Here is a 12,431-nt window from a genome sequence, read left to right on the forward strand (position 1 = left end):
TTGGTATTACTGTTGAAAACCCCATATCTTTGAAGCCCGAGGTTATATCTCACCAGAGATAACAGCATACCAGTCCTAACAATTCAGTCTTTGATGTGTCTTTGTTGACTTCCAAAGTTATTGCTTTTAAGTTTTGATTACTTTGTTTATCAAAACCTTAAAAAAGAAAAGAAAACTGCTTCTGAGAGTCTTTCGTAGTAAAATATGCAGACTTTCCTAAAACTTTTTTCTTATTTCCAACACATCATACTTAAACAAAATAATGAAAAAGGGCCATGATACCCGTCGCAGGCTATACTCCGTTTCATAATTAGTATACAACGCTGTCAAAGCTACTGGCACGAGTGCGTGGCTTCATCTACGGTTTTACTTGCGCGAGGACGCGTGCCAATTATCGGCCAGATCAAGACCCTGTTTCTTCTACTTTTGTTCGTTTCAAGATTGTCGCACCCAGTCTCAGGTGTTTTAACAAAATTGTAAGCTTTGACAGTGTTCTACACTAAGGATGAAACAGATAATAGAATAATTTTGTCAAGATCTGAAATGTTTGACCAATACCATCATCCCCCAGAGGATTTGTACTACGAAATCACCATTCCTTATTCTATTTGCGATGAAAAGCTGGCTATTGGCGCTTCTGTTTTCCTCACAATGGGTAGTGCACGTGCTATTCAATTGGTTATGTTTATTTTCATATTTTCACGTAATTGCGTCAGCAGAGGAAGTTGAACTATATTCATTCTTGGGTTGTGAAAAAATCCCACCGGGAGGGGATACCCAAACTTCTCGCCGCGAATGAGGAATGGTATCACCACGCATCGATCACCCACAGGAAGTAAAGATTCTACGGTGACACACTAATACCTATTTAGATCATTCATATCTCGTACATCTACTGGCTGGAATGATCTCCCCAAATCCATTGGCATAATTCTTAGTCCTGTTGATATTAAAAGTGCTGCAACTGGACTATTAGGACCTGTTTCGTGATTGTTTTGTTTTGTTTGACTTTTCGAAGATGGTCACTCCCCCCACCCCCCCCCCCCCCCCTTTTTTTTTTGTTTGTTATGCCTTCGGGCTTTGAGGACACAAATAAAATGAATAAAATAAAAGTGCACGTGAGTCACTAATAAACGTAATAACCAAAAACTCTAGACAGGTTCGATTTAAACTACAACGCACTGTATATCCGGACCTTTTTCATTGTCTACTTTTAGTGTGCTCTGCGACTCTTTTTTACAAAGAAAACATTTTTCTGAATTTAAGAAAACGTTTTCCGATATTTGGGAACTTTGACAAACCATTTATTCTCCATCAAAACAACCTGTATTATATTGAAAAAAATTTAAAAAAACAGCGAGAGGCGTTATGTTTAGCTACTAGGTTCCCGTGTTATTTAAATTTATTTTTGCATTGCAAGCTATTCATTGCAACGCCAAAGGTGAACCTCCTGTTTGTGGTATATTCTCTGGTATACTGTATTACCTTATTTGCGCTTAATACGTCGAACTATGAAGTGCGTCAAAGAACAGCAGGAGACGAGATGCCACGCGCTTGTAGGTTCATACCTCAACATATATCCGTAGGCGCTCATTTGAAACAGTATATAGTCACGTATTAAATTCAATAACTTTACTACTTTTCGGACAGCGCGTCCTCGATGATGCGGTTAAAAACTAAACTAATTATGATATAATGAAGCGGCCCTATAATGCGACGGTGAAATTAAATTAAAATTGGTAGGGCCTTACGGTAACTGTGTGAACATGACGCAACGGTGTGTTTATTTTTTTAGCAATGTTTGTGGTTACGGACAAGAAAACAAAAACGTGTTTAAAGCGACCTTCCTATCAATTTGGCTGCGTGGAAGGAGAAGCTTTGTACTAAAGTCAGGCTCCACATCTAAAGAAATCTTAACGTACAACTTGTTGCTCACTTTGATTATACCCTGCAACGATATACGTTTTTTTCTTGTTGTTGAATTGCATAAGAACGTTATTTTGCGTGTTTCCAATCGACAGTTCGCACTTGCCAAACGCTCATTTTCATTGAAAACAAAAGTGTTAGGAAGGCGTCTACAGTGTTCTGGATTTCGAAGGGTAAATAACAAAAGAATTCGTGCGGCGCATTCTTTACTTTCTTAAGTCTGCTCGCCTACACTGGAGAGAGACGATTAGAATCGTCAGACAAATTTTATATTTTATATTTCAAACGTATTTATGTGCACTAGGAAGAAATATTTCTAATTAACGCTGACCTACTTCCGTAACTATTGTTTAGCCACCAATCAAGTTTAGAAGGCATTGTCTTTCCCCGCAGATTGCGGCCGCGTTCCGTTCCCAGAAAATACATAAAAGACACCAAACAAACGCTCGTGGCGGAAGGCGCTTTCAACGAACCCTGTCATTCCGGGAAGTCCTGAAACGTGCCCTGTGGCGTTTTTGAAAGACCATTGTGAGCACCGACTGCCGCGCAACAAGGCGCGGGGGCCGACCGCTTGCTCCAGAGGCCTACAGAAGTGTCATTCCGAATTCAAAAGCGCTCGCCTCGTTATCCTTTTTTTTTCCTTCTTTTACCGTTTTATTCTACGCGCAGATCGTGGCGTCAAAAACGACCCAACGCCGAATCTCCCACGCTTGGCGCAATAACAGTAATCAGCGCGCCGCGCCAACAGCCCACAACAAACCGCGAGCAGCAGCAGCGAGCATTCCGCGGGGAACCAACAAAGAGGAGCTACCTGTTTGACGGGTACAGCAGGTAAGCCTCTCGAAGCCGCTCCCTCTGTCCCGCGCAGCCACCCTCGTCCCAGCAGAAAGCGGCAGCACGGACGCCCTGAATGGATCTGGCGTCCAGAGATGGCGCTGTGCCGAGCTCGACATCGCGAGATCGTCGGCACCAGCCCGCCGGCAAAGGAGGCGGTGCCGTCGGTGTCGCCGGAGCAGCCAAGGAGCGGTCGAGGTCCTCCGCGGACCAGTTCTCGCACGTTGATTGCACCTGGTAGGAACCGAGAGGTCCTCCAATGCCGCCATGAGCAAGACGTTCCACCGCAGGTCGACCGCTGCTTGCGGCCTGGTCGTCCTCATGCTGCTTCTGAGCAGCGTGGGACTCCTCATTGCATTCCTAAAGGGGCACCAGCAGCAGACGCAGGCTAGGGAGGACGTCGAGCGAAAAGGGACGCCCCCGCGCACCCGCGTCAAGGACCCTCCGTTCACGCGACGCACGACCATGACGCCGCTCTCGACGACGACCACGGAGGGCCCGCTGGAGACCACGACGACGACGACGCGGGCGCCGTCCAAGCCCAAGTCCGACTTTAGGCTGCCGTCGTACGTGTTGCCGTTGTCGTACGACCTGACGCTGGAGCCGCGTCTGGAGGCGGACACCTTCGAGGGCGAAGTTTGGATAACGGTGAACGCGACCATTCCAGTAGACCGCTTCGTCGTGCACGTCTTTCGGCTGACCGTCGACGAGACCGAGGTGTTCTCGGCGGACGGGATGCCGTTGGTCACCAGTGCCCCGGTGGCCGACGACCTCAATGAGTTCTTCGTGGTGCCCGTGGCATCCGGGGCAGGGCCCGTGGCTGCTGGAGTCTATAAGCTGCGCTTCAAGTTCAGGGGTTCCCTGGTCGGCGGCATCGTGGGGTTCTACAAGAGCCGTTACAAGATCGGCAACGAAACGAGGTATGTCCTGCATGCGGACTGCCTTGATCGGGAGCCGGTTGTGTTTGCGTTCGGAGTTAATGACAGCCTTTGCTGACGCGCTGCTCCGCTGTCTGGGATCTTAATCGGAGAACGAGTTTGATGTTTACGTTCGAATCGCCCGCGTGAATGACAATTGGGTTCCGGTTGCCTTGCCGACGCTCGGAGGGATGGCGGCAATTACGGAAGAGAATGAAGTCAAACTTTTTTCTCTTGTTTCTATCGTTTTCATTTTGTAACTTTGTGAAGGACAGCTGACAAAAACGTCACTGTGTTATGCAATAGATATGCATTTTGATTGATCCAAATTCGTACCCCCTCTTTTCACGATAATTGCTGATCCTTGAGCAATGTCTATACAACCGAGAATACATATGGAGAGCCCATATGCGAAGATGGCAATTTGTTATATGTATATAAATATTTTTTTTTTCGCTGGCTAGTTCCGTTTATTTTAGTAATGTTTTGCATAGGGTTTCGCGAAATACAGTTGAAACTGCTTCACGAGTTACACTCTTCGTTCGCTTACAGTTTTGTTGGCGGCTAGAGTGTTTATCTTCATACTAGTCTCGGGGGAAAAAAAGTGTCCTCGTTTCTACGTCTTTTCGACGTTTTTCCTTTCTTTTTGTATTATTGTTTTTTTTTTTTTTCTGGAAGAAGCAGCAGGGTGCATATTAAACAAGATGACGCCAGAAAAAGACGTCGCTTATGCTATTTGCGTTTTCTCTTTTTTTTTTTAGAGCTACTTATGCCAAATTAAAGTTTAGTTCTTGCTACTTCAGTTGTAAACCACTGGTAGTACTGTGTACACATTGGTATTTTACACCACTGTCCAGTGGCGAAAAAGGAAAGTTTAATATTTTTTTTATTATTATCATGCCTGAACATCAGTAGCCCATGTCGACATCAGTGTCTAACAATTGTATAAATTGTTATCAAGAATTGGTGACACTTGAAATAGGTTAAGCGATTTCTATTACAGTCCTTGACTACTCTTTGAAGACCGGATACCTTTCCTGCAGAATTTATTGAAGACTTCTAACTAGCGCTGGGCAATTGATCGATTAACGTACCGAATAATCAATTATTGCTTTAATCACGATTAATTGTTTTAAGCAGTTAATCGGTAAAGTTTTGACGAACCAAAATAAAATAAAAATTTGGCGGTTTCACCATGCAGATGTGGACGAGAACACCTGTATGACGAATAAACTTTAGGTGAAATTTTAACCTAAAGTAGATTGTAGGGGCAGGATTTTTAACTCCAGGCAAGTGCAGAAGGTTACCTGGATCCCGGCCAATTCAACGCCATGAGTGTGCGAACGCCGCAGATTATTGTGAATAAGCAAAAGAGATCACTCTTGCCGAAGAATATCAACGAACTGTTTGGCCTCTTGCAGCTGAAGTTTGAGTGTCTGCAGCATCTGTGTGAGTGTCTTAAAAATAAAAATAAATAGCTTAAGTTTATTATTGTTTTTTGTTAGGGAGTTGTTGGTTAAAACAAACGTCGATAAAACTATTGTTGGCATTTAGGAGAACGTCAAAAGGTTTTACATCCACCTAAATTTCAACAATAGTTTTTTCGCCGTTTCTTTTGACCAAAAAGGGCATTACAATCACTATTAGTAAACCGGAGCTATACAAAAAACGAGGAAGTAGCCATGATAAAAGATTACGATATTCACAAACAGGCGTATGTAGAAAAGTTAATGGCTACGCTTGAAGAAATTGGCACAGCGACGTGCACAGGTCGAGAAAAAATGTAAATATGATTGGCGCTATCTTTTCTCCAGTCAACGTGAAGGTTACTCAGAGATAAGTAGCTCCATATAATTCTTGTCTAATTTGTATACACTGTAATTATGTCGAAGCTATTATAATGCAAACTTTCTTTGGTGGAAAAGAGAAGGATATTTTTCGACCATGACAAAGCCCCCGGGACTGCGGGTAAAAACGGCACTACACTAGTTTTTTTCGCATTCCCGGGTAATATTTGTCAACTTGCTTGCGCGCTTACATTCAATACTATCGAGTTATCAGCGGGAATATTTGTTTTGAGTATCAAAGGTAGGTTTTCTCAGGATGCAGTCATTTTTTTCAACGGCAAAATAATTCTCGAGGTTGTCTGCCCCTCTGTACAGCAATATAGCAAAATCTCGGCTCACATAAGAACTCTTCCATTTGACAATTTGAAGTAAGAAAAATAAACTGGACCCACAAGTACATGTCTTCCAGGTCTAACGTTTAAAACATTACGGAAATAATTACGTTGGTTTTCGTTCATCAAATGTCAAGTACAAAGCTTTAAAAGATCATCTTAAAATAAACTTAAAAAATCACATTACAGACCTCAATGTTTCATGTGTTCCTGCGAAAAATTCAGAGTTGTAATTTTCTTCAATCATTTTTGCGGATCGTAGTGTAGTGCCAAAGGCAACAAACTACAGCCCTCATGAGCATTATAATAAGCAGCAAATGAGAAATCAAAGCACGCGCCAACTATTTATTTTGCACGATCCTAACACTAACTGTAGTATTATCCAGACCAGGGGTTTCAGATTTATAAAATAGAGGACAATAGCCCAACCCCAAAGGTCGAGGGCCAAAAACGTAAAGCGGGATTTTGCCACTGACGTCCTTAGCTTTGAAATGGTCATAGGACTACCTTAGAACCTGACCTGACGTGATAACAAGAATTAAGATGGTTCTGCCAGCCAAGTTAGATAGAACCAGAGAGCAAACGTACACTTTTTTTTCGTTCCCGTTCATGAAATCACTCGGGAATTAACCGCCGTCAACATGTCGAAAAAGAAATCTGTTCACACGACAGCTTTCGCTTTCCCGGTGATTTTTATAACAGATGTACGAAAAAATACTTATATTTTTATTATGATTGTCTCTTAGGCCGAGAATCCCGAGTTTACAGCTTTTTCTTTGGCGGCTGCTCCTGCTGAGCTATAGGGTTCGCTCAGCCGAGATGCGTCCTTCAGCAAAGAACACGCGCTTGCAGCCTGCTAGTGGAGTTGTCGTACAAGTGATTAAAATAAAAAAAAAAAAAAAAAAAAAAAAAAACCTGGCGAGCAAAAATTAAGGCGAAGAACAAGGTAAATAAACACGAAATAGTGTAAACTACATGGACACATGATGAGCAGAGCTACGTTTCGAGTGGAAATGCTAGTTCTAGCGCTCGAGATATGGGAAGGGGAGCTCGCTGCTGCTTGCCTGCAAACCACGTCCCAGTGAGTCGCGGGCCGTGTGTTTGAAACGCCTGATCTAAACCGTAAAAAAAAGTACACATGAAAGTGTTTAAAGGGGCGATGCAACGATTTTTGTATTTTGCGGAAATACCGCTTAGAACGGATCCCTGACGTCAATGACCTGTGAAATAACCGTTCGTTTTTCACCACACGCAATCGAAGTCGCAGAAAAAAATAAAGAAAACGAGCAGAGTTCACCTCCTCAATTCGCAGCCAGAACAAGCGGCCACGTGATCTGGAGCCGATTATATGCCGCCAATGTTGATCATAGCCATGCGCTGGGGTTGGCAAGGCACAGGACACGCGCTGCGTTTCAGACATTGTTATGGTTCCGCTGTTGTCGTCATTGCAGCGATTGGACACAGGACACTACCGGAATGCTTCTCGAGCTAGTAATTATCACGAGCCCAAATCGAGTGCCCCCGCAATGCTCGGATCCAATCTATGAGCCGCATTCAAATCTCGTCACTGGGCGGTACTGCCAACGTTACTAGATTACCTCAGTTGAGGAATTCAAGCGGAAGGGGGTACCCCCCCCCCCCCCCCCCCCTCACTCACTTCAATCCGCCAAGTATCATTTGAAGCGCCATCTAGATTTTCGTTTCATAACTTTGCGTTCCAAAGAGCAGAGATGAAGTGCCATCTAGACGCCGTGCTTAGAAACGTACGTAACGATCCCAGCGATCCCGACCCGATTTTACCGTGCCCGATTCCCATAGAATACGCTGTAGTTACCACAGCAGCCGTCCGGCGGCGCGTGGAGCGACGCTTGGCGAGTCGTGGTGAGTGAGGGGGGGGGGGGGGGGGGGGGGTACTGTTCGTGCATGCAGCGTCTATGAGCAGTTCCGTAACTGAGCTAATCTAATAACGTTGGGTACTGCTACCGCCCAGCTACGTCATCAGGTTTGGCGAAGGAGAGATTGAATGAAAACGCTCGGATTTGTCCTCGAAATTACAGCGCAACAAAGGAGTTTCTTGGTCAGTGGCGTTGCGTGCGAGTATCCTTGAGTCCCACTAGTGCCAGTAATTCGTGTAAAGTGAAAAACAGTCCAATTGAATATTGTTGCACCACCCCTTTAATCGCGAAGCATAGAAAAAAAAGAAGAAATAAATCGGTTTTATGAGCGGAAAGTCCGAAAATAAAACATTTTCGGATTTCCCGCTCAGCACTGCGTAGCGGAGAGCGGGGAGGAATGGGACGGTAGGAGGAGTGGGACAGTCAACCTACTTCTTCAGTGCATAGTTCCAAAAAGATGGTGAGCTGATAGATTGATGACGCCGTGGTAGCAATACTTTCAACTCTAATGGCATACCTGTTTAACGTAGTGTACACGATTGGAATCAGTGTTTGCCACTTCGACACTCAAAAGCGAGTAGCAGATATTCATTTTGCTTGATTCTTGAACCTAAACGGTTTGGCCAACGACTGTAGTAAAGTAACATTGAAAATATGTGTTAATCGGCTGTTTGCATCCACCGCTATTTAAAGCTTAACATTTCACCTGTTGCCACAATTGGCAACTTACCGTGTTCAATGCAGTTTGGGAGAAACGGTACACTGATAAGGATTGGTGCTCTGAATTAGTTTATATTGAATTTAGGCCACTAATTTTTTGTTTTGTGTCAATTGTTACCGTACTCTTACTCCTTGGTTCAAAACCACAGACAATCGGAAGAAAAAAGACGACTGCTATCGGTCTTCATGTCTGATGAAGACCAGTCTGCCTGTAATATTCGCTAGTACCATTTATAGCGCAATCTTGCACCGGTCCTATACCTTACCGGGTGGAGGGTAGAATGGGACACGTACTTATTTGTGCAACTTTTTTTTTCAACATTTCTAGAAGTGTTAGTACGAAGTACTGTTTAGCTGATGCGAAAAGTCTTTCCCCCTACATTTAGGACCATTCAACTTGTTTTTATGTGCTCAGTAAATTTCACAAATAAATTATAGTATGAAACTTCCCCATTTTTCCTCACTCTTCATTAGTGTGTTTTCAAAGTGTCGAATCCCGTATCCTAGAGCACAAGACGTTTTAAAGTTGACTAATGTTTTCGACCTCGTCTTTAACCTTTTATTACTAACCTGCGCGAAATGAAAGTACATCTCATAATAACGTTTCTATGTCCATGCGTCCGGGAGCATCGCACTTTTTTTGTACGTTCCAGCTTTCGCCAAGCGGATCTTTCTTTACGACGGTGGGATGTTAAGACGCATCGCGTTGTCCGTTGTAACTGCTGTGTCTGTTGCACCTAGAATATTTCAAAGTACCTCTTCTAGAGAGAAAACATGCTTAGCATATCTTGGTTAGTGTACTCCGGAGATAACCTCCTATAGTAAGGTTTAAAAAAAATCGGGGGTGTATGTATGTGTATAAAGTGTAGAACGTAGTCTGCCTCAACGGGCGACTTGTCTCCCAGCTGTAGATGAGAAATTTAGCCAGTGCAGTACAACCGCTAGCCTGGGGTCTTTAACGTGCAGAACTAGGTCTTATCTAGCGCATTATGACAGCGGTGATTTGCTAGGCGATGCTGGAGATTGTCTGCGAAAGACGCCTATAATGTCAGCATGGAGGTAGGAAGCTTCTGGAAGTGATCACGTACATAACGCCACAAGAGGCGAAGCCAGAAGTGCGGAGGACATGCCCCCAATGTTGTCCAAAACAGTTGTGGTTCTGGTCATCCCCCACACATACACACACAGACACAAACACACAAAAGATTTTTTTTTTTTTTTTTTATTATTGCAAATACAATTTACGTGTTGCCGGACGCTATAGCATTCTCCGTCCGAACTTAGCATTAAAGTTCCGAAACAGATGCCAAGGTTTCCAAACTAACCGTTATTTTATTCGAAATTTTTAAGTGATTTTCTGAAATTTTCAATTGGAAAATGGAGGCCGACGGAGCTTTTGAATACATGGAGCTGAATGGGCGTCAGCTCTCGAAAACGGGCGAAAACAAACTTCCTTTTCAAATTAAACTTTAAAAAAAAATACTTATAACTTTTGAATGAGATAATGGTTAGTTTTGAAACTTTGGCATCTGGTTCGGAACCATAGCGTTACATTTGGGCGGAGAACGAGCGTTCGGCGATGCACAATTTGTTTTTGCGGTAACAACAGCAACAAAGCAAAACATGATATTTAATTTAAAAAAAAAAAAATGACACGCTGTAGACGTTTAAGATTTTTTTAAACATTAGATTAACCGATCTCGATTGACCCGCATTTTGACAGTTTTTTTATATGACGATAGGGGAAAAGTAGGAGAGCGTGATTTTGATGAAAGGCCATATAGCGACCTCTCCGTGCGAAAGTAAACACGCTCAAAGCAGTGCAGACACGTTGCAGCGTGCGCCAGACAAAGTCCACCGCGGAAGAAGACGAGTCTAAAATAGGAAACCCGATAACACTTTCCCTGTGCAAGCAGACAGCCTCCAAATAGGTCGTGCATAAGCGAGTCTCTCGAGGAAGGGTGATCCGCCGGTATCGAATGAGTCGGACCGGTCGGGTCGGCTAAAGATACCTCGGCCTAACGACCACGACAAAACTTTTGTATAAGGCGTAAGTCTGTCTCGCGTTGTTCCATTGTTGTATGCTTATAGCCGGTCATCTCCGCATCGGAAATTTTGGTACGGACATTATGATGCAAATATTTTGGTACAGGCTGCTGTGGCGCGGGTGATTATTGAACGTTGTTGCTTTCGGTCCGGTCCCTGGGCTATCGCCCAGGGACCGGACCCAGACTTCATCGAACGCTGCATTATTCAACTCAGATACATTAGACTGCGTGCTTCCGTTCAGAATGAATGTTCTTAATAGTTTGTCTAATCTACACACGTGAATAACCAGTTCATAATTGACGTCGATTGCACGCATGGACGTGCTTACGATGCATTGTGTTTTTCGCGTGTTCACTCCATTTGTGCTAAGTTTTTTTTTTATATTAAAGTGGTCAAACACTATTGTATTGGTTGCCTCTGTACCCACAAAATAACCAGATAGATTATGTGAAACCGACTATTGTACGCTTGTATGCTTTCTCAGGAGTTCGTGGTATGCGTGATCGATCGATGAGGTGATTCCATTCGTAACACTATTTGGTTAAATAGGACTCACGTCGTTTTGCCAGCTGCTTTAACTATATTTCCTGAAAAGCTCTACATCGCTGATTGAGGTAGAGATGTCGACCGTACAGTGCGCTTGCCCACAAATATAAACCTAACGGCGCATGCCTGTGAAGTTTGTTACTGCTTTCTCAATATTTCGCTCTGCTTTGCGACTGCAGTTTTGCTCGGGAAATGTTCACGTGATCACATTCGCATTTGTTTCCATATCATTAAACCAACTACTGGTCGATCGTCCAGGATTAATTTTTTTATTAAAGAACCTCACGGAATTGTCATATTCTTCTTAATGTGACATTATTAATTGCATCATTGACTTGTGTGCATTCGCTAACAGGAAGAGGGGGGGGGGGGCGCAAATGAAGGAAAAAAAAGCGGCAAGGCACTGGTTTCACAAATGTATAGCTGCTTAACAATAAGGCAAATATATTGCTCGTCCATGGTCCTGCGAGTTTACTCGTTAGTTTTGGACTGGCAGAGGTGGTTTGTTTTCACCACGTTGTTCTGGTCGCAAAGCTGTTTTGAACGCAAAGCGGGTATCGTGTGCCCACGCTCAGCTGGTGTCACAGCTGTTCTCACCCAGACAAGCACCCGCATTTTAATGATGGCGCGATACCCACCGAAAGGCCATCTGTGGACGGATTTGCGATGTACTTTTTGTGCTTTTCGGCTTTTAAATGCTGACTCCAAGGGCGCTCAAAAACGATGCCGTTTTCTTCTTTAAAAAAATTGAGCTTGGTTTTTGCCATTTTGGAAGAAATTAATGGAACATCTGAAGTTTTAATAGTTATTTATTTTTATTTTTTATTTGTTTATACATACTGCTAACCTCCCTTTGGAGGTTTTGGCAATGGGGGGGGGGGGGGTGGTTGCAAACTAGTTGATGTACACGACCTTATACTTTGACGAAGTACATGTTAGGAGGTCAACAAGAATACGCCTGGAAATGCAACAATAAAAAACAAAGCAGTACAATATAACAATATCGGTATAACATAATAGATGGACCCGTGATACCCGGTTCCAGTTTACGATGAACTGAGACGAAGCCATAAACTCGCTCCTGCACTCTTCGGTGTCCCGACTCTGGTTATCGCGATTCATTCGTTTGAGAAAGCGAAAAATAATAGTGTCTGCCTGAAGTTTTCACCGGCTCACCTATCAGCGTGATTAACGCAACAAAACAACACATTCACCACACAAGAGTGGTTTGCTCTCTGCGATTCACGCTAACGTAAAACAATGCGCGCTCAGGGTGGCTAAAAAGAAGGTTGTTCGGCGCCGAAAAAATTGCTAAGGCAATACGAAATATTTAAAAAGGAACCTTCAGAGGACCCTTTTTATCAT

General features: G+C 43.6%; 1 protein-coding gene across 1 annotated transcript in view; it reads left to right on the plus strand.

The window, feature by feature from the left end:
- Positions 1-2,937: 2,937 nt before the first annotated feature.
- The window catches only part of LOC120841356, a 160,973-nt gene continuing 151,479 nt past the window's right edge, over positions 2,938-12,431 (plus strand). The window contains exon 1 of the mRNA XM_040212234.2: positions 2,938-3,680. Within this exon, the coding sequence (XP_040068168.2) occupies positions 3,028-3,680 (653 nt within the window). The 5' untranslated portion in view covers positions 2,938-3,027. The remainder of the gene's footprint in view (positions 3,681-12,431) is intronic.

This window comes from Ixodes scapularis, unplaced genomic scaffold (genome assembly GCF_016920785.2).
Source record: "Ixodes scapularis isolate PalLabHiFi unplaced genomic scaffold, ASM1692078v2 PGA_scaffold3__209_contigs__length_174095766, whole genome shotgun sequence".
Lineage (NCBI taxonomy): Eukaryota > Metazoa > Arthropoda > Arachnida > Ixodida > Ixodidae > Ixodes > Ixodes scapularis.